The following is a 23,629-nucleotide window of genomic DNA, read 5'->3' as shown; positions in this document are numbered from 1 at the left end:
AAGAAGACTTCACACATATTTCTTGAACAATCCTTAGAGTTAGTCGGCAAGCTTGACTTTCGATGCCCTTGGGGCTTAGACTAATCCCGCATAGAATAACTCTCTAAGTCCGCCAAACTTGAACAAGTTAAGCCCAAGAGACTCATCAAGAGGGATTATTAACACACAAGGCGAGCTCGTGTTTCCTAAAATATTACAAGGTCATACTTTGACCGTAATCTTTAAAGGGGCGTGTCTTAGCAAGCATGTGTTGAAAGATAGGAATGGGCATGGCATATGACAACTTTCTTTAGGAAAGCCAAACACTTTATGGTCAGATAATGCTCGACCCATTTGCGACATATTTGAGATACCGTGGCCATTTTATAACCCTATGTTAATCGAGTTATGTTTTGAAAAAGTGCTTTGTCCAACAAAAGGGAGCTCATAAATGTGTCATTCTAACAACACAGAAATACCACATCAGGTCCTATGAAGCAATTTCCACCGTGGCTTGTAGCTATTGCTCTCTCTTTTCTTGAAGCGCATACTTAGAAGTTAGAAGGACCATACTTGCTAAAGTAACACGAAAGGTTCTTGGGGAGTGGAATGAGGTAGCTCTACCTAAACATGTTCGATCGATCCCTTGGATGACCCGATGATAAAGCAAAGTCGCCTGCTCTCATGAGAAATAGCAAGAAAGTTTCAGTCCCGTGAGGAATTGTCCATGAAAATGGGGCCAAATGGGGAGCCCTAAAATACAAAATTGGCTCACGAGACGGCGAATGACATCAATGTGTCGACAATCTGCCGTGATAGACTTGACCCCACCACCCAACATCACTTTCCCTTGTCCTAATCAGACATTTGGAACGCCCAAGAGCATCCAACTTGTGTTAGGATTGTGCTTGTGCCACCCCTTTTCAATGAGGTAAAAAAATGTTTAAGTACGAATAGGAACGATTTACAAAGTTGGACTATAAAATTAGGCTTATGAAGATTAAAATTGTGGTCTCTTGTTAAGTATTGATGTTGGACGAAGCAACTGTTGCGATAAACTTAACATGCATATGCAAATTAAAACATAAAACATAGCACAAAGAAAATCTACACATGTATCTCTCATGCGTTTTAATCAAAAATCAAATTAAACGAAGAAGGTTGAACAAATTACCGATTGTAGCGTGCTTGAAACGAGTCGGTTCGGATATTCTTCAGACCGAGCTCCATTAATGTCGGGCCTTTAGTTCAGACACATCACAAATCGCACTTCGAATGGGACAAAGAAATTGAGGATAGTTGGCCATTCTAATTGTGATAGCAATCACGTAGAGACAATTCCTCGCACTCTTGATTTGCTTGCGGCAACAAAAATGAAAAATAGAGAGAAAATCCCTTTTCTTCTCACGGACACACAACGCGCGCGCGCGCAGGGGGAGAAAGGACCTTTTTCTAACGTTCATTCCCTTCTTCTCAACAATAGTTGCCAAATAACATTTAATTGGTGCACGATCGGTAACCGCCGATTTTGCGTGGGCACTCGCACATTGCTGACCAATCCGCACGATCGGCGATTACGGATCGTGCACGATGCACGAACAACAACCGCTGATCGTGCGTGTGCACATGGGCACGGTCAGCAGACGCACGATCAGCAGAAGTGGCTGACCATGTGCATGGGTTTATTAATTTATATAGATATATCGGCACGAGTGCATTTTTGTGCACAATAATATGTGTCCACTTCGGACATGCTTGTGCGTCATATGCACGCGCACCTGTGACAAAAAAATAAAATAGAATAAAATTGCATTTAATTTAATTACAGCCCAACTCAAATCAATTGCCATGATTGCAAATATATTTGCAATATTGTCTTTTCCTTCAATTAGTTAAGGTGTGTGACATCCCTAAGTTCATCACTGAATTGATAGTAAGATTTGTACCAACACATTAATACTTTTAATAGAATTGACTCTCCCAATCAATTTGTAAGTCTTACAAGCCATAATTGACATATAGCAATATGTCATGGCTATCTAGACAATGTGAATATTTTAAGAACATAATGAACCCGCTTTGCCTACAATGCGGTTCAATCCCTCTGTCTTACTATGTCCGGATCAAACAAAGACCATGGATCATATGCACAAATCTACTTGACATGCTTTTATACGCGACATGAACATTTCATTCTTAATTACAACCCTGGCCAATGATTTCAATGCGGTGTCATGAGTAGATCGCATAGAACATCAATATTGTACCTTGCAATGTAACAAGGAGACAGATTTCATGTTGTGCATATGTGTAACTTCATATCTGAATGCACCATCAATATGGGCACTTGTGAACCATAACCTCCCAACAATGTATGGTTTGAATAAGCTTGATTAGGCCCGTTTCGCTTTAGCTTGTCTAGCTGCTTGGTTAGACAATAGTCTTTTAAATAAATGCGAGTTAATAACTCAAAGTCAACATTGTACCTCAAGTCTAAGGATTATTTATACAAGACCAAAGCATGAATGATTACACATTGACCACACTAGAAGCCTCCATGTTGCTAATCATTCAACGCATATTATGTTCAATGAACTTGTGCAGTATAAGCACATATGTTCTAACTCGGGCATCACAATACCTAATGACTCGTGACTCATCATTCCCTCAAGTATCTAATATTTAATGGTGAAATTAAGAACATACTGTTCTCAACGGGATCATTTATATTCGTTTAATGACCTATCGACCAGGAACAATTCAAAAGATACAATCTAACCGTGAACCCATCACAAATATTCTTGACGTTTTAAGAATAGATTTAGTCATAATTGATCTTATGAAATCATAAAAATTAAAAGTATAATTGAAGTTCCTAACATATAACTATTACATAATTGGTTTAAGACATATATCTATCAGCAACTTGGTTAGCGTAAGAGTCATTCTATCTCACATTGGAGATCGCCTTTGTCCTTGCCACTACAAAAACAAACAAGGATTTACCGGCGGAATTTGCCACGAAAATTTTCGCAAAATTCGTCACTAAATGATTTTTGCTAGGAATTTTGCCACAAAAATAAATTCATGGCTAATTCGGCGTTGCAAAATTTAGCGATGAAAAGTTTGAATTTGCGTTGCTAAATTTAGCGACGAACTAAGAATTTCGTGGGTAATTTTAGCGACGAATTAAGTGATTCGTCACGAAATTTTAGCGACGAAAAAACATTTCGTCGCTAAGTTTAGCGACAAAATCTGAATTCGTCACTAAAATTAGCGACGAATCACTAAATTCGTCACTAAAATTAGCCACGAAATTCTTAGTTCGTCGCTAAATTTAGTGATCAATTGTTAATTTTGTCGATACATTTAGTGACGAATAGTTGATTTCTAGTTGATTTGCGACGAATAATTAATTTCGTCGCTCATCTGCGACGAACGTTGCGACTATTTGCCATGAAAACTTAGTGTCACTAATTTTCATTGTGACGAAAATAGCGCCAATTCAAATTAGGAAATTTAGCGACGAATGTTTTTTTTTGGCCATGAACATTGTTCAGGGATAAATATGGCGACGAACTTTGCGACGAAATTTGTCCAACCATGAATTTTGCGACAACTAGGCATGGGACGAATTTTGCAACAAACTTTTATAATTTGTGATCGTATAATAAAATAATTTCTTTTAATTTTCAATTTTAAATCTAATTAAAAACAAAATTAATTTCTAGAATTTGTATTTAACATTGATAAAGCAAGATCTAAATATTATAATAATATGCAAACAAAATACATTCATCTACCATTCACTGGAAGTGAGTTTTCTGAAGAAACAAAATGCCATTCATCTATCATTCATTTAACATAGATTTTTAAGTACCGCAACAACGCAATCTCTAGCAGACAACACCAGATCTTCTGAAGAAACAATTCCGGGCCATGACATCATCTTCACTGGAAGAGAGAACTTCATGTGCCCAGTCAATAAATCTGAAGGTGAACATGGAAAGAAAATAAGCAGGGGCATATATACTGACAGACACAAAAAACACAAAACAGAAAATCGAGATATCTTTGAGCCAAATCACACTTAAAAATTGAAGTTTGACATATCAATGGACATTGGGACTAACAGGAGGGTCCAATAGTAGGATTTATGGACAAAAGTTAAAAAAAAGAAACACCAGATTGTTAAGGTTGCATCAGGGAGGGAAGCAAACTTGGAATCAAATTGATGAACAATCGTATATCTTAGTTCCAAAACATAAGTCAGCAAAAAGAAATGATCACAAGAGTTAACTTTCACTTAAATGCTTCCCCTGCTCAGTCTGTCCAACACACACTTCTCCATGTTGTGGCTCAAGAGCCCCTGAATTAAAACAATAGCGCGAGTTTAATTGCAACTTGTTAAGCTGAGAAAGAGAGAAGCATCCATTTGAAAATATGTGTACACTATCACAATAACTTACAGCATTTCCTGTATCATTCTTATAGGTTGAGTTATACTATATGCTCGCATTGAAGTTATTGGAATTTGTATTAAGGAAATCATACCTTGCGAGAGAAAAAAACGTTAATAGAATTGTTGTACATATGGATGAATCAGCAAATGAAGCCAGAAATAAAGGCAGCAGCCGGAGTTGCAACTATCTCATTAATTTGCCTTTCTGGATTCCCTTTCCGATAGCCCTTGTATAGCTAATCATTTACTGCTAACGAACTGTTTCTCCACAAACGTAAACCTTGGGCACAAGTTACGTATAAATGTACAACAAAAAGATGAACAATTATCAAAGTGAAGGATTTTAATCCCTTGGTTTTGGAGAGGGAGGAGCAATAGATATTGTCGGATGACCATGATCTATTAGGAAACTATTGAGTATTAGTTCAAGAAGGTGTATACATTGAACTCCATTAAAATAAAAGATGATTCTGTTTGAAAGGAAATTACGTGATCCCAGGAGGCTTATAGTAGTACTCCAGAGGGAATTTGATCTTGCCATAATAATATCCACCTAGTCATAATGATAACAACAATTTCAAACAAAATTTTACTATATGACCTCCAAAGTCAAAATGAGCACTAATGGGGAAAAACAAAACCTATAGTACCTACAAAGGGTGCTCCTGAGCTTCCATCCAACACGTAATCTAGAAAACCAAAATTGAAGAATACCAAGTCAAAGTACGATAATAGTTAACACTATGACATCAAATGCAGAAGGAAAGATGTCAAAACAATTTCCAACATGTCAAGGCTTCATACTGATTCACATTCGCAGAAGCTTAAAGGTACATAAAAGTATAAAGAATGTTCTCAAAACTAGCCAATTCATGAAAGATCTTAACATGATTCATTAAGCATCTAATTCCACTCCAAACCCCAACAAAAACAGAAAAGACTCAATGTCCAGAGAGAACAAGGAACAAGCAATAACAGATGAAGCGCACCGGATTCATATTCACTTATTATCGATATGCAACTATCTCCACAAACAGCATGTTCCAAAGCTGAGTCTAAGCAATTATTTCATACCTAGTTGTAATTTGATAAATGCAGCTCATTCAAAGAACAATTTTGGCGATACTCTGACCAAGAAACAACAATGGAAAACACAACTTTCAACTTATGTTCTAGTTGAACTCACCTGGGAACATTCTCAGTGGAAGAGACTCTCTGGCTTTCTGCAAAATCAAGCACAACACTCTCGAAACAACAACCCAGTCACCGAAAATTGCATTTTTCTTGAAACACCAACTTAGTCACCTAAAATTGCATTTTTAAAACTAAAAACCAAAATCAAGCAAGAAAAAAAAAAGAACTTTGAAGCTGAAATCCTAAAAAGAAATGAGTAAAGCAATGCTTTTGAGACGATTGGGGAATTAGACTCACGCCGTCGGAGGCTAAAGGCGACCGTGGTGATGATTGGGCGTGGCTTCGGCGATCGCGGTGATGATTGGGCGTGGCTTCGGCGATCGCGAGATGGGACTCGTCGAACGGAGCGAGAAATCACTTGCATCGAGCCATGCGTTCGGCAATCTCAACGAGTTTGCGAGTCTCGATCGGTGAGGGCATTGAGCGCGAACCGGTGTCAAGACGGGCATCGACGGCGAGAGCTTGGGGAGAGCGTGAGACGCCATTTCAACGCAGGTCAAAGAAAAGCTCGAGAGTTATTGCAAAGTCGCAGCTACGCTATGGACAGAGTGTGAGAGAGAGAGGGGGGGGGAGCGAGAGGGTGAATGAAGAAACCTAGCAGGAGGACCCGCCCTTGTTGAAATCAACGAAATTTTTTTTAGCTAATTAGCGATGAAAACAGGATTCGTCGCTTAAAAAAAGTGACGAAATTCGTTTTCGTTGCTAAATTAGCGATGAAAAACTCATTCATCACTAATTTAGCGAGGCAATTTTGGGGACGAAATACATTTTCATCGCTAAATTAGCAACGAAAAACACATTTGTCGCTAATTTAGCGAGGGAAATTTCATGACGAAATCCAATTTCGTCGCTAAATTAGCGACGAAATGTACATTTGTTGCTAAATTAGCCATGAAAATAGGATTTGTCGCTAATTTTTAGCGACGAAATCCGTTTTCGTTGCTAAATTAGCGAATCAAAAACTCATTCGTCGCTAATTTAGCGAGGCAATTTTAGTGACAAAATCGTTTTTGTCGGTAAATTAGCAACGAAATAAATTTTCGTCGCTAAATTAGCGACGAAAAACACATTCGTTGCTAATTTAGTGGGGGAAATTGCGTGACGAAATCTGATTTCATCGCTAAATTAGCCATGAAAATAGGATTTGTCGCTAATTTGGCGAGGCACTTTTAGCGACAAAATACATTTTTGTCGCCAAATTAGTGACGAATTATATTTTCGTTGCCAAATTAGCGACGAAATATGCATTTGTTGCTAAATTAGCCACGAAAATAGGATTGGTCGCTAATTTTTAGCGACGAAATTTGTTTTCATTGCTAAATTAGTGACGAAAAACTCATTCGTCGCTGATTTAGCGAGGCAATTTTAGCCAAATTAGCGACGAAATACATTTTTTGTCGCTAAATTAGTGATGAAACACACATTCGTCGCTGATTTAGCGTGGCAAATTTAGCGACAAAAAAGTAATTCGTCGCTAGATTAGCGATGAAAATGTATTTCGTTGCTAATGAATCCTTTTTTGTCGGAAATTTAGCAACAAATCACTTTTTCGTCGCTAAATTAGTGACGAAAAATGTATTTGTTGCTAAATTTGCGACGAAAATGGAGTTTTGTCGCAAATTAGGGACGAATTTTTGTTCATCGCTATTGGCGTCGCAAATTAGTGACAAATACCTTTTTCGTCGCTATTTTCGTGGCAAATTAACAACGAATTTTTTTCGTCGCTAATTTTTCGTGGCTAAAACGTCTTTTTTTTGTAGTATGCTCACTTTTTGAGAGAGAGAGATCAAAGAAGTCAACAGCAATATAGCATGCGCCAAAAAATCTTATTGGAGCTTAATTATCAAGTGATCTGGCGATTATCTATTGGTTTAAAGAAGCCGATCATTCAATTCATGGGTCCTACGTATTTGAATACCCTCAACTGAAACTTCTCATATCAAATTCTCAAGATGGTTTTAATAGAATTCCTTAGTATATATAGCATTTTTCCAAAATTAAACTCCGAGATAATGAAGATATTGAATGACAAGATAATCAATAGCTAGTTTAATCTCGACGAGTGAAATGTGAACTCGACGGTCTTGACCCACTCTCCAATACGGAATAAAAGTGAATTAGACCTAATTCACACAAATATTGGTGATGAGAGGTCACTAGAGGTTGTCTCAAACTTGGTTTCTTATTATATCGTCCATTGGCAATATAGTAATCGACTATTTTCTCGTTGCATTACTTATCTAGTGCACATTGCACTATCTATGAATTGGATCTTCCTCTTGGGATTATCTTCAAGCTTCAACTCACTCGTGCGGATTCAGACATCTTTTATCCTTTATCTAACTTGTTTACTTTCTCTTCTTCTTTTTTACAAGAATTACCAAACTCGAAACCACCTAAATTCTAATTCGAGATCAACCAACACGTCCTCGAACATTATTTGCCTTCATATTTAACCAAGTAGTTCGACCGATTTGAAGAATCGAAACACGTAAGTAACGATTGCTCTATGATTACCCATTATCATTCATGTGGATGACTGGCGCATGGACTGAGTATATACACGCATCTATATAGCATATGGTATATACATCAAATCTTGAAGTTGATGGCCAGCATGGGTCACCATGATCCGTATCATATTGTGCTCACACATATGTGATCCGTGACGAAACACGTAACGTGCACTCTCCATTACCATGACTCTGGTTCGAAAGCTACTTTTTACTTAGATCTCTGAGTTCAACCGAGCTGGTAGACATACCGATCATGGAGATGGACCGGAGAATGTAAATGTGCAATTATAACACGGACACGAGCTTGTGAAGCTACTCTTCTCACTGATCGTCTGATCTTTTAATCATAGGAAAGAAAAGGGCATCCTAGAAAGGAAATTCGTGTTTGGGATGTGCATGAATGGAGCTGCGCATGACCCAGATTTCGCAAATTCTAAGGCTACGTTTGATCGTGTGAATTTCTAATCAATATAGAACTAGATATGATGGGATATAAAATTCAGGAATTTCACTATAACCAATCCACTGTTTAAAAGCTGAATACTTTTACTTCCTATTATGTTCATTGTTTGGTATGAGCGGCATATCGATGTAAATGAATCTAAAAATTGCATAGATGAATGTGGTAAGAATCTCTCACGATGCTCTTACCTGCTTCATTTTGTATTCGTTTATTTGCTAGTATTTTTCCCTCTCTTTTCTTTTGCTTTCTTTTCCTTTTTTATTTCCTTTCTCCCCTTCCCCGATTAGATTATTTTATCCGGGACATATTCGTCTTATATCCGACTTTATTCTATTTTGGGCAGAAAATAAATATATCATATCTAGAATTTTATCGTGGCTACTAAACGTATTCGCAAGGTTGAGTGCTCCTCTGAAATTCTCTTTGCTTGTTTCATCCTTGCCTCACAAATTTGGGGATGTTTCTCTTAAAAGCCACTCCTCCCCTCAACCAGGCGCCTGCCCTCTGTTTTCTTCCGTATCTTGTTTCTCAATAAAAGCTTAAGAGATGGAACTAACGAATCTTCACCAGCTCCCCTGTTCATCCCCTGCGCTTAGAAAGGGGTTTATGCCGACCCAAAACGACAGGAAACCCTGAACAAAACAAAGAAATTATTAAACCATTTGCAGGAGAGGAAATAAAGTAGTTTCTCTCGCAATCAAAGGGGAAATTTTTTAAAATATGACGTAGGATTTTCCTTGTTGTCCCCATTCATGACACGAGCAAGAAGTAGTTTTCAGAAGATACCTCTGTCATCTTCATCTGCAGCTCCTATATAAGTATGGTGCTCACGAGTTCACATGAAAATATTCAAAGCACAAACCAGAACCAAACTTGAACCTGCCCTCCATCCATGAAAATGGAGTTCTCGCCGAACCCCTGCACAAAAGTTGAGGTAAGCCATCTCGTATCAAAGCGCAAAACAGAGAAGTCTATGGCAATCTGGGTTTCTTGGTCCAGAACCCATCGATCAATTCTTGGGCCTGACATGATCTGTCACGCATTTCAGGGTCTGAAGAGAGCGCTGGTGCTTGTGATTCTTGTGGTGATGATGCTCGCCATTGGAGGTGAGAGCAGGAGAAGAGAACACCAGGACGTGATCCGCTACAGCGCCATAAGTTGCAGAGCATACAGTGCCTCGGTGACAGAGTTTGGAGGAGTTGGAGATGGGATCACGCTGAACACCATGGCTTTCCAGGCCGCCATCAATTACCTGAGCCAGTTCGAGGCCCAGGGTGGGTCTCAGCTCTTTGTCCCTCCAGGAAGATGGTTGACTGGGAGCTTCAATCTCACCAGCCATTTCACCCTCTATCTCCACAGAGATGCTGTTCTTCTTGCTTCTCAGGTCAGAAAACTCTCTCGTCGACAAAAATTCTTGAACGAAATTTGATTATAATTTTCATGTTCTTGGGATAGGGGCTTTGATGTTATAATCCCGAAGAGATCCGAGTTTATGCTATTATCAGTATCGACGGCAAAGCCGAATACTGATGAATTCGGTTCCAACCTATCTAAACTTCGCCGTTTTTTGTCACTTTAACTCCGGCGGTTGCCGGTGCAAACATTCCTCTAAATGAATCGATCGTAACAGCAGCAACAAAATGAGTACAACTTATTTTTCCCTTGCGGATAATGAGTTCTAAATATCACAGTAGAAAAGAATGAAACAGTAGATGAACACAGAAGGGGCTGAAAATGCAGGTAAAGAGTAGGCGTGCAAGAAGTTGGAAACTTGGTTTGATAAGGTGGATATGGACCATCCAAGTTAGGTAGGGATGAAAATTAGGCCAGACCCCAACAAGCGCTTGCACTTTTCTTCTTCTGTGACTCAAAAAAGTGCACCGATTGGATGCTACCGAACCTCCACAAACCAGAGTCCTACTGTTATTAAATATTGGATGATCCGACCTGCAAGGACCGTGATCGGGAACTCACGGGTTGGTTTCTTTGATTCTCAGCCACACACAAATGTTCCTTCCTCCCTTCCTGTTCCTGTTTTTGGCCGTGCGAAAGTTGTTTTGGCTCCTTTCGTTCTTTGGCCAACTGCTCAGCTCACAGTCCAAATCAAAGGTTAAAGGAATCCGAAGACTATTGAATATTGGTTCTGTCATGTCGATGGAGCGCAGCCCGCTACGTCTTCGCACGCACACCAAGTGGTGAGAATTATAAAAAAAAATTTCTAAATTTGTTGTAATTATATCAATTCGATTCTAAATTATTATTTTTTTTACCAATTGAGTCATAAACCTTTTGCAATTGTGTCAATTCAGTCCATTTGGCTAGCCTGCATTGACGTGGGAAATTTATAATAATTTTTTGAATTATTTAAAATTATTTAGAAAAAAAAAGACAGAAAAATTATTAAAAAATAATTTGAAAATTGAAAAAATAATAAAATATTATTAAAAATTTATCACTTCAACGCCGACCGTCAAAATAGACTGAATCGACACAATTTTAAAATTTTTATGAGTTAATTGGCAAAAAAAAATATTTATGATTGAATTGACATAATTGCATTAAATTTAGAACTTTTTTGGTAATTTTCTCCACTAAGTGAGATTGGAGAAAGTAAGAAGAATAGGGTTCGGTGCCTTTATTAATGAAGCACTTCTACTGATGAGCCTAGGGGTGAGCAAACTAGACCGGACCAGCCCGGACCGACCGGGTTGGTCCCGTCCTTGAGTGGGTGGTCCGGTCCCAGGTCCGAACAAATAGGAAAGGTGGATGGCCGGTCCAGTCCTCGGTTCCATGTGGATGGGACAAGACTGGGATATATATATATATATATATATATAATTGTGTATTATATGTATAATACATAATTCCAAAAAACATAAGAAATTTTTGAAGAATTAGTTAACATTATTTTCCCATCTTCTGCTCGACACTCACTCTTCTCCTCTCGGCTCGACAATCGCATCTCACCTTTGCAATGCAACCTCCGATCATGTTTGTCGATATGCAGTCTCCGATCGTGTTTCGTCTTGACTATATTATGCAAGCCCATTGTTTTGTTCGCATATTCAAGAGTATTGGATTAATTAAAGCGTAGCTAGAGGTTGTCGGTCCCCATGATAGGTCTTCCTCAGGTAGGAGCTAAATTATTCTAGCAATCAGAGTTTGGAACTGTTGGTTCTTTGAGCCTCCGGGCATGGGCATTTCTTGGCTTATGGAAGGTTGTTGAGTTGAGCAAATCAACCAATCTTGGGGTAAAAGTCTTGCTTATATTTATTTATTTGTTTCAATTCTTGTAAAGTCGATTGAGATATTGATCTGTATCACAGTCCAGTTGAGACCTCTAGCAATGGAGGTTGTTCTTTGTCTGTTTAACTTGGTCAGTAATACTATAAGTATGCTACTTCTTTCTTTTCTTTTTTTCTTTACGATGGTCATGTTTGTATTTTATTAGGTTGGATAGTTGAGATTGGAAGTTGTTAATTTAGATCAAGGAGTTAAATTTCTATAAGCAGCTAGTGTTAGTGATCCTATTGAGATCGGACCGGTCCCCGGTTCCATATCGGGACCGGACCAGCCCGGACCATGCACAACCCTAGATTAGCCCGTCGATTTCGACTGAGAACAGAAATGTCTCTAATGACCTCATAAGAAAGTGAAAGACCATTAATAGTTTGAGTGAGATTGGTCCTGTGGTTGTGTTTTCTGTAGCTCAACGGAAGTTTCGTGGTCATGTAGGATGAGGGCGATTGGCCTCTGATAGATCCATTGCCATCCTATGGGCGAGGAAGGGACGCGGAAGGCGGAAGGTATGGCAGTCTGGTATTCGGAACCAATCTCACCGACGTCATAATAACAGGTACAGAACAGAACATAAACCTCTTGTCGGATGATCATACATACCATGACACAGAATACTGTCTCTGATCTGTTTCGCTATGGTTAGGCGACAATGGCACGATCGATGGCCAGGGCGAGCTCTGGTGGAAGAAGTTTCGCGGCGGACAGCTCAATTACACAAGGCCTTACCTCATCGAGATCATGTACTCCGATAAAGTTCAGATCTCAAATCTTACTCTGCTCGACTCTCCATCATGGAATGTTCACCCTGTCTATAGCAGGTTCTCTATTGGAAACCATCAGTCCCCTTTGGCATTTGTGAAACTAAGACTTGTGATTTTCGCTGATCTGTTATTTGCGATGCGATGCGCAGCAATGTGATTGTTCAAGGCATCACCATCCTGGCCCCGACAGATTCGCCGAACACAGATGGGATCAACCCGGGTAAGCATTTGAAAATTGGGAAAGAAGTTATTAGCATTCACAATCATCATTTCACTTACACCGAACTGGTTTGCATATGATGCAGACTCCTGCACAAACACCAAAATAGAAGACTGTTACATAGTGTCCGGCGATGACTGCGTCGCCGTCAAGAGCGGTTGGGACGAGTACGGCATCGCATACGGGATGCCGACGAAGCAGCTTGTGATCAGACGGCTCACGTGCATTTCCCCGACCAGCGCAGTGATCGCACTGGGGAGTGAAATGTCAGGAGGGATCGAAGACGTCAGAGCGGAAGACATCCTGGCGATTAATTCGGAGTCTGGAGTGAGAATCAAGACCGCCATCGGAAGAGGTGGGTATGTGAAGGACATATACGTGAAAGGAATGACCATGAAAACCATGAAGTGGGTATTTTGGATGACGGGAAACTACGGCTCACACGCCGACAACAACTACGATCCTAATGCGCTTCCACTGATTCAGAACATCAACTACCGCGACATGGTCGCCGAGAATGTCACGATGGCAGCTCGGTTGGAGGGGATCCCAGGGGACCCATTCACCGGAATTTGTATATCGAATGTGACGATCGGTTTGGTGGAGAAGCCGAAGAAACTCCAGTGGAATTGCACCGATGTGACCGGAATTTCCAGCGACGTGGTACCTCAGCCGTGCGATGCGTTGTCAGATCAGGGGCCACAGAAGCTTCCGGCTTGTAATTTTCCGGAGGAGAGCCTGTCCATTGATGAGGTTGAAGCTCAAATGTGCTCTTACAAAAGGAAGCACTGGTGACAGTAGAGATCATCCATTCCGTGTGGAAATTATGCCTTTTCATTGATCAAACTTCAAATGGAAAGAGGAACTGATTACTAAAAATGTTCTGAGCTCACTAGAGGATCAAAGCTTCTGCATTTCGCAATGCTAAATCAAATTACATAAACTACCGCTCCCAAGTCCAATCTCTTGTGCGCGCATACGCGTGAATGCACGTGTTTGTCATACGAAACATGAATTCGATGATTGATGTCCACCAGGACGATGAAAGAAATTCAGCTAATTTAACAACGACACTGGCTGATACAAATTATCATCCACAATGTGGGCATGAAAGCTAAAATATCATTAGCAAGTTACATTCAAAACCTCGGTTATGAAGTGAGAGGTGAAAAACTCAAACATGGATCATATCTTAGGCAGCGTGATGAATTTTCTACTTCTGCACTGAACAGGGATATATTATTCACTTCTTTGTCACAAACAAGACCTTAAAAACGATTATGAAGACAAAAGCTTAGCTGAGCCAGTATAGTCGCACAAAAAGACTAAGTATAAAATCTTTTCAAGACGCCTAATTTGAAACTATTAAGGAAAAGCAACCGCATTGACTCGGTCCCCTTCCTATTGCCACCCTACAAAATTAATGGCTGTGAAGCTTGTCAACCATTCAAGCAAGATCTGCGCTAGCTGATGCAGCACCATATCCACCGCCACCACGACCGAAGCCTGGTCTTCCACCAGGTCCCTGCAATATAAAACCAACATAAGTTTCTCCATGAACGGCCAACGTGGAAGACAAATTCCTAACTTATAAAAACGCTAGTACTTCCTCCTTATACAGATGGACGTTCATGAGTTCCCATCTTAGCATCAAAATGATGAAAGCAGAACAAACAGGGAAAAGTCAGCAGTCCTGTCAGTAATTGCGTGCCAAGACCACGAGATCTAGTATGAAGTATGAATGGCTTGTTGTTCCTTACTTTGAATATACTTACATAGAGATATATTGATTAAGTATATAGCCACTACATGGACAAATAAAGTTTGGCAAGGAGTTTCAGTCAAAAGGTGACCTCTTTTGCATGGACTCTCAACATAATAAAACAAGGGGATACAAAATATCATTATACATTCTCAATGGGCTGAAAGTCTTATTATCACAAAAAGCATTCCGCAGATTTACGTCGTTAAGTAGGGATGACGTAGAAATATATCACCAATGTTCGTGTAATAATAATATGTGAAATCTGAAGAAGAAATATATCATTGTCGCCTTTAAGAAATATCTCACCCCAAATGAAGGGCGGTAGTCAGCGGGTGCTCCACTCTTGTCACCGAACTCACCACCAGGTCCCCTAGGACCTCCACGATAACCTTCACGATCACCAAATCGCCGTTCTCCCTCAAATCTTGGTGGGCCACTGTTATCAATCAGCAAAAAATGAAGCATAGGAGTGAGCAAATCTCATTACGTGAAACTTATGGAGCAGATTTCACAGTTCGCTCTTTACAGAAGTCTGATTGGTCAAGGATTTTAGAGAAACAACTGATGCAGTAATCTGATAACTAAAAGTATGACTATACATACAACTTTCCAACAACAATAACGATCACTAAGCCTTCTTCAATTAACTGTGCAGCAAATTAGATCCTTCAACCCTACATTTCCATTCTAACATCATATCTCCATAGCTGAACATCTAAGGGTAGTCAAGCCATGCATCCAAACCCCCTTATGAAACTGCCTTGTCCTCAACGAAAACCACACCAACTTTCCCTCGAATACATTCAGTTCAAGTACTATATTTTCCAAGTGGCCACCATCAACTCTTTAGTGACAAAACTGTTGAAATATTATATTAACAACCTTACTGCGTAGTACACATACCGAGGACGATCACCAGGTGGACCACCCATGGGCCGACCAAGTGGCTTAGCTTGCTTCTTCAGGGTGGCAGGGACAATTTCAGAAGGGAGGTTGAGGTAGGTTCTCAGAAACTCAATTCCATCATTGGTGAGATACCAATAATAATGCATCCAAGCGAATGTCTCTCTCACATACTCTTTCGATTTGAAGCTCTGCATAAGCTTTATCACCTGCAAATTTGGGACATCTATATCTGGGTGCTTTGCGAGATTGTAGTCCTTCTTCGCATAGCAAACTCCCTCTATAATGGGAAAAAAGGAACGCATCAAGATGTAAAATCCACTTACGAAAGGACAAATCAGAAACCTAATTTCCACATCATACGAACAATCATGCACCCGAGACAAACCCACTAATCTAATTGCCACATACATATATCCACACAAATGCATAAGTATGAGATCCCAAGGCTACATTAAGCAACTCGGTAAAAGTCACCACACTGCCATCCGGTTAAATGCCAATGAGGAGGCCAGCCGTTTTCTGCTAACTAGAGAGGAGTTGACACTGGGCAATTACATATAGACCACATGACTACATTCCCCCAGACTCAGCTAAAATCAAGCAAATTTCAACCGGAAAGCGAGATCTCCACATCACGAATGAACGACGACGGTGTGTGATGCTTAGCGGACATCATCCCACGCACAAAATAACCACGTGCCCCTGAGTAACGTACCTTGGAAGAGGTACTTTGAGATCTCACGGCGGTTCTTCTCAGGAATAATCTGAATAGGAATTCACGAAAGAACGACAAGAACAAGAAAAAGTGAGGATCTTTACCCCCAAAAAAAAAACGAAAAAGAAAAAGTGAGGATTCACAATTCATCGTAGGAAGCCAAGAAAACAAGGGGGCACGAGCAATCTAGTATTCTATAATTCCTGGTAGCTCCCAAATCAGAAACAGGCTACAATTCAACAAACCCAGGAATCCCTCCACAGGGATGAACCATTCTGCACAGAAATAAGGTTAGAAAGAGTACCATGTTCGCTATGAGCAGAGCACAGACCAAGGAGAAACTGACGGCGGCAGTGAGCCGAGACCAGGAGCTCTTCGGCAGAAATGGGTGCAACTGTTGCAGGAAAACCCTTGGTTAATCTATCAAGTAAGGAAACCGATGGTCATATTGGTCGGGTCGGGTGGGGTTTCAGGGTGAGGGTAGTGTCGGTATTGCTTGGGCTTCACTACTCCGAAGGAGTTTTCTTTCTTTATTTTATTTTATTAAAGGGGAGACTACTAAAAAAATTTCCGAATTCTGAGTAGTACAACTCTTAGAGTAGTCCGGATTTCAACTCGGGATAAGACTGGATATAATAAGATAGAAAATTTAAGAATTTTGTCATATCATATCTACTGTTCGGTAAATTGAGAATTTAAAGTTGGATAAGTAGAGACAAGGCGCGGCTAAGATTAACTCTATTTCGTTGAAACATCCGGATGCTTTAGAAATTATTCAGTGATGAGTTCTAATGAGTTAGTTATTGTTGAGAAAAGGTTTATGCCATCTAAATTCGGGCACAACATCGACGAAGCGAACCCCATAGAGTTGGGGGTCTTGATTTGGAGAATGACCCGCCGGCCATGCTCGTTGTTTTGTTGAGTGAGTAAACAAGTGCTAAACAATTTAATTATTCAATATCTTACCATAAGTGGAAGATGCACTTATGCAAGTCGTCCAAGAGAACTACCTTGAAAGTCGATGATCAACCTCGAGTTCTTCATAACATTTCAAGACCCCTTTCAAATGTTGAAAATGTTCAAGCAGTTAAAGAATAAGGGACGTGTACTCATATCATGCATAATAATCTATTAAAAAGTATAGGTCGTGAAGATACCCGGCTTTGCAACTGGAGATGTCGGCTTGGCACCAACGGAGAGGTGACCAGATAACTCTATTTTATATAGAGTTTATTTATTATTTTAGACTTAATATTTGCTTAGTTTTAATTGAATTTGATGTCTACTTTATTTATTTTTAATTGATTTTGTAGGTAATCCGATCTTCAACCATGCAAATTTGAAATCAAGGAGAATCAAGCTTATCTTGTGGAGAAATTCAAAATCCAAGCTAAATTAGGAGTTTTATTATTGAGAGAAGTCTATCTTTGGGAAGAATCTTTGATTGCAATCCTATTTTGGTGTGATCAAGATTTCTTTTTTTCAAAACAAGAAGATGTCCATATGTAAAAAAAAAAAAAAAGAGAACGTGATTTTAACAAGGGAGGCAGAGGAGACGTTTCAGATCGTATGACATTTAGGGCTTTTCTTCTATTCTTCCTTTCAATGCCGGATGCCAAGTGAAGAAGAAGAAGGCGAATTCAAAGTCAATCCTTGATTATTCTTGGTGAACTTGTTCTAGTTTTTTTTCATCATGTTTAGTTTATTCATCGTTTTTAATTTAAGCTTCATTATGTTCTAGACTACTTCTTGTTAGAACTACGATGTAGCTTAACTATGATTGATTAATTTTCTAGACTCGTTTATGCAATTTTAGAATTCATATGTGGGAGTTATATATCATGTGCTAATGCTTTTAAGTGTTTGATCACCACTTGAATGATTTTTGTTGCATGTTTGAGACCGAAAGGAGATTCCATGCGAGTGCTTTATGATATATAGCCATGAATTCATTATAGATAGAGATATCTTAAGTTTTTGTGTGGTTTCGGAAGTATGTAAATCGAGGGTGGTTTATTGAATCCGGGAACGTTCATAGATCTTACTGCGTTTGGATTTACTTATTCACATGGAACAAGTGTGGGTTGCTAAATCCAAGTAAGGTCGCTATACCGGACCAAGGATAGTGATTTAAATTAAGAAGTTCTACCATCACACTATGAATTCAATTTGATTGCATGACGAGATTGGTTAATTAATCTTGATTGGTTAAGTGAAATCGGATGCTCTAACGTTTTTTTATCCTTAATAGAGATACGTTGTTCTTTGCTTCTTTATATTCGAAATTTCTACATTTAGTTTGTGCATTCTGCCTTGGTTAATTTATTTTTTTTTAGAATTTTGATTCCTTCGTTAAATTTTTAATTGGTTAGATAAATTTGAGAATTGTTCACCTTTAGTAAGTAATTTGATTGATTTGTCTACAATCTCTGTGGGAACAATACTTTTATTCATCACTTTATTACTTGTTCGATACGTGCACTTGCGTTGCTAATCAAGAGAACATGACCATACTTGATCGTCACCGTCGTAGGGGAGGCGGCGCCCCACCGCAGAGGCAGCCCGACACGATGGAGAGGCGATCCAATACAGAGAAGAGGCGATGGTTGTGAGAAAAACTTGATTCACATCGTGTCTCCTTTCTTGAAAAATCATATCTAATCTATCTCATCCCCTCTTTTAGGATATTTTTATTCTTGCTACATCCTCCTTTATCCTATCATAAATAGCTACCAAACACAGGATATGATAAAATATATCGTATCATGACTTATATTGTGACGACCAAATGCAATCTTAAGGGAAAATGATGCAAATGGTCCTTGAATTTTGGTTCAATGTACAATATAATCCCCGAAATTTAATTTGACCAATATAGTTCATAAACTTTGGCCTAATGTGCAATGTGGTCCCTGAACTTTCAATTTGTTGAATATGATCTTTGAACTTTTGAAACATGTTCAACTTAATCCATAAACTATGAGAAAATGTTCAAAGACGTCCCTAAACGTGAATTAATGGAAGAACTATATTAACTATCTTCCTATAATTCAGGGACTAAGTTAAACATATTTCAAAAGGTCAAGGACTATATTGATTAAATTAAAAGTTCGGGGACTACGTTGCACATTGGGCTAAAATTTAGAGATCATATTAGTCAAATCAAAAGTTCATGGATTACATTGCATATTAGATCAAAGTTCATAAAGTATTTAAGTTTTTACCCAAAGATAACTTTTAAGTCGGCATAAATCCCAAAATGGCCTACATGTGCCAAATTTACCCCAATTAATTCTTAGATTATCAAAAACCCGAAAACCGGTACAGTTTGTGGTTTTTTACTTCATGGTATTTACCCATTTATATTTCCATCTGATTATATTGATGGAATTGTCTCTTTTATCCTTAACATGGGTAAAGAAAATGAAACAAAAATAGAGAAAAGGAGAGAAAATAATTTGTCTAGAAAAATATTAATATCACAACAAATAATAGTAAAAGGTAAAAAGAACTCGGTAACGAAAGGATCATATGACAAACATCGATTACTCAATTTTGCAAGTTTAAAGGGTTACTTAATGCATCCGGGATCAAGCCAAGTACGTACGCATTACGTCACAAACACTACGCCGACATTGTCTGAAAATCTGTGCACTATTAAAACGTGAGCCAGACATCTAGGTTACAAAAAAAAAAAACATGTTTTTTTATTAAATTAATAATGCATGCTTCGCAGAGAATATTTCCTGGACCAGATGTGTCCGGATACTTCAAAAGAGTGCTTCCCCATGTTTATCTTATCTTTCAAGCATAACATGTGGAACTAATTGCGTCCCCTGACTTGACTAGTAGCCGATAGAGCCAAGAAACGTGGGAAGCGATTCACCCTGGAAATTGTTACTTTAAAGGGCGAACAACCACTATGCTAGATCATGGATGAGTAACGTATTGTGGAGACATCACGGCGCATGAAAGTTTCGGATTATCGAGCTCTTTCTTTGTATAAAGAGCTTTCGCTCGTTATAGTTTAGAAAAAATAACGGTTCGACTCCGAATATGTAAAGAGCCGAAAACTTGAAAGGGCATTTGAAAGAAGGCGGTAACTAAAATGATTGCTCGGGTTGAGAGCACAAGACACTCCCTGCACTTAGATCGTGTGGATCAGGAAGGATTGGAATTGCTCTCCATTGAAAGCATCTTAATAACTTAGTATTTGATGGTAGTTAAAAGAGAGAATGTCCTTTGAGGTGTGATCTCTCCTCTTATGCTACATGAAGCGATTCGACATGAGTGTGATTCACATGAACTTTATTGCAACATGAATATGATTGATTTTTGGAGTACGTGATCGATGATTTCGATGCTAACGAAACAAGTAATTTCCAGTTGATAAGAAACATTAGATGCTTCAGTTATATTCCAATAACGCCGCTCAAAGTCGAGATAGGTTTTCCAGCTTATTGTGACACATGATCACTCGTTTGAAGCAGCTCGTTGTCCATCCCGTGAAGACTGTAATCGTTATGCATAATTGTGAGGTTGTCAAAACATGATGGCTAATGACCTCAACGTGTTAAATTTGGTTTAATCCTATTGACTAATGACTTATCTCAGTACCCAATCTAAACACCGGTAAGTCGAAATAATATTTTGAACCCCCTAAAATTATCAGCAAAAGCTATTCGACATGAGGAAAATCTTAACTCAATAAATTTTAACTTTGAAAATTATATGATGCATACTTTAGAGCATATTGATCCCCATCGATAATTACAAAGCTGGTACGTTTTCCATTGTTTCTTTGCATAATTAACCTACATACAAATATCTATAAATTAAACCCTATCGGAATTGCCTTATGAAATCACGTGCCATCCAAACATCTAGATAAATTATTTATTGTCTTCATATCCTAAATGTCATTAACTAATATAGAAAAACTCCTGTCACGCTTTTTAATAAACAGTGACGAGTTACTGTTGACATGTTGCGCGTATCCATGGGAATTAATCATGTGAAAAGATTTAATACATACTTCCTGTTGAATATATATATCTCACAAAATGAAGGAGTGCAAAACAAAGCAAGTACCACTCAAAACCAAATGCACACAGCATGAGAAAGAACCAATCATTTACCAAAATCATGGTCAAACCGCCGCTGTTGCGTTGCTTTTATTGTTCTCTTCTTTCAGTGTCCAAAACATTGCATGCATTTGTCGCATGCCCTCATCATCATTCACACGTTCACAAACATTCGTCTTCAGTTTGAACAGAAGACATGAAAGAAATGAAGAAAAATGAAGAACAAATAGTCAAAGCCAAACTCAATTCAAGCCTCAAGCATCATTTTTGGGGACTCTTCGTGAGAGTGAGAGAGAGAGAGAGAGAGAGAGAGAGAGAGAGATGTTAGAGAGAGATGTTAGAGAGACGAAGGGAAGGAAGACATAGTTGAAGTTCCGACAGTCGTCGAAGTCGGCGCAATGTCTTCCCCACCGAAAGGCCCTTCCACGTTATCCCACAAGAGAAAATTTGGGCACTGGTGGGATTCGACCCATTCGTTCAACTCCTGCCGCTGAAAGCATTCTAGGGCTATCCGATCGCCTTCCTCGTCGATGCTACTAGATTGTGCCCCGATGTTCAACATGTTCTCAACGTTCTCTATCAACGGCGGCAAATAATTAGCATCCGCGCTTCCGCTTGTATAAGGCGGGGGAGGCAGCGGGAGTGTGGTGTGGAATTGCTGGTGATTCAAGTTCCAGGTGCCGGCGGAATTCGCCGTGACCGCATCAGTGAAAAGGTCTTGCTGTTCGTTATTCTCCGCGAGCCCTTCGAGCGAGGCGGTGTCGAACATAAATAGAGGGCAAGGGGAAGAGAATAGGGTTTCCTGTACAGGCATCTTTGCTGCCATTAAATCCGGGATCGCACAGCTGATTTGGTTAGAGCTGTGGTTCAAAAGGGAGTGCTCGGAAGACGTACTGGGAGGAACATTTGTCATTGAAGCCGGCGACGGCTTCCGAATTTTCTTTTTGATCCATGAATTCCAGTAGTTTTTGATCTCGTTGTCTGTTCTTCCTGGCAAGTGGCTCGCAATATGAGCCCATCTGCAACATGGAGTGAGAGAAAAACATAAACCATCATAGTCAGTTCTTGTAATTCTTTCATTATTTGAATGGTGTTGTTATACGTAGATGAGAATTACAAGGAGAGAAGAAATTTTAATTAATGGGGCTGAAATGTGACTGAAACATATGTCTCAACCTATGAATATGTCCTTCTAACGCCTCCCATACAATGGAGGTGATAGGGGCTATCAGGAACAAATTTGACTCTGAGCTTGCTTCTAGGTATTTAATCAACGTATAATACGGAAACTTAAATTAAAAGCTTGCATTAAAAAAGGTTCGGTGGCAAGTCAATTTCCTTGGAAGTTTCCTAGGACTCCACTACTGTACTGTGATGGGGAAAAGAATTGTCCATTTCCAGATTCATGAGAAGTTCCCCCACAAAAAAAAATCCCAACATGCTCGCATTTTTTCAAGATGTAAATTTGGCGGGGACGATGTTAGGGTTTGCTATCTCCTTTCTGGTGTGGTCGTCCATTGATTTGATATATCTTTTTGGAAACAACTGAGTAGGAATCTTAGAAATGATGAAGGCGATGATGGTGAAGAAAGTCGATGAACCTGTTGCCTACGACCCCATGGAGGCTGATGATCAACTTCTCCTCCTCTGGGGTGAACCTGCCTCTCCTGATGTCAGGCCTCAAATAATTTATCCACCTCAACCTGCAGCTCTTCCCGCATCTTTGAAGCCCTAAAATCAAGATGAACGAGACCCACAAATTCATGTTCGATGAAGCCCGACATTAGAGAAGAAAAAACTCGAGAGATCGAGAGCGAGAGAGAGCAAAGACTGACCGGCTTTCTCAGGGACTTCGCTCCAACAGCCATAGCCATGAGTGGTGATGTATCTGATGAGCTTCTCGTCTTCCTCAGGAGACCAGAGCCCTCTCTTCACCTTCTGCTGGTTGCAGCATGAGTGGTGACCCATGTTAAATATTTTCCCTAACTCTAAGTCTGTTAAAGCTTTCACACACACACTCTCTCTCTCTCTCTCTTTTGTATTGAAGGTGGTGCTGGGATTTTGTTTGCACAGAATTAATGAGGGGGCTTATATATAAATGGACTCAACTCAACTCAACTCACTCTCTCTTCTCTCTCCTGTGTCTAGGGTTTTATAAAACGACGAGAGAGAGAAGAGAGAGAGAGAGAGAGAGAGAGAGATGTACAGAGAGACAAGACACAAGTACAAGAAGGAAGTGAAAGCCGACATTTGCACCGGATGAG

At 39.4% G+C, this 23,629-nt stretch overlaps 2 protein-coding genes across 2 annotated transcripts; one reads left to right on the top strand and one right to left on the bottom strand.

Moving 5' to 3' along the window:
- Positions 1-9,389: 9,389 nt before the first annotated feature.
- LOC115740832 (probable polygalacturonase) lies at positions 9,390-13,834 on the top strand. Its single transcript, XM_030674443.1, has 6 exons — positions 9,390-9,548; positions 9,663-9,998; positions 12,350-12,470; positions 12,558-12,732; positions 12,825-12,895; positions 12,981-13,834. The coding sequence occupies exons 1-6, from the start codon at positions 9,507-9,509 to the stop codon at positions 13,688-13,690; spliced, it is 1,455 nt and encodes a 484-aa protein (XP_030530303.1). The 5' UTR covers positions 9,390-9,506; the 3' UTR covers positions 13,691-13,834.
- Positions 13,835-14,097: 263 nt separating this feature from the next.
- Positions 14,098-23,415, bottom strand: LOC115740805 (transcription factor MYB51-like). The gene is made up of 9 exons (XM_048285455.1): positions 23,201-23,415; positions 22,967-23,096; positions 21,705-22,384; positions 17,292-17,340; positions 16,586-16,691; positions 16,282-16,330; positions 15,564-15,843; positions 14,967-15,096; positions 14,098-14,420 (listed from the first exon to the last, which is right to left on the bottom strand). The coding sequence occupies exons 1-9, from the start codon at positions 23,331-23,333 to the stop codon at positions 14,343-14,345; spliced, it is 1,635 nt and encodes a 544-aa protein (XP_048141412.1). The 5' UTR covers positions 23,334-23,415; the 3' UTR covers positions 14,098-14,342.
- Positions 23,416-23,629: the final 214 nt, after the last annotated feature.

This window comes from Rhodamnia argentea, chromosome 9, assembly GCF_020921035.1.
Source record: "Rhodamnia argentea isolate NSW1041297 chromosome 9, ASM2092103v1, whole genome shotgun sequence".
NCBI lineage: Eukaryota > Viridiplantae > Streptophyta > Magnoliopsida > Myrtales > Myrtaceae > Rhodamnia > Rhodamnia argentea.
This window is presented reverse-complemented; position numbering and strand designations above follow the sequence as displayed.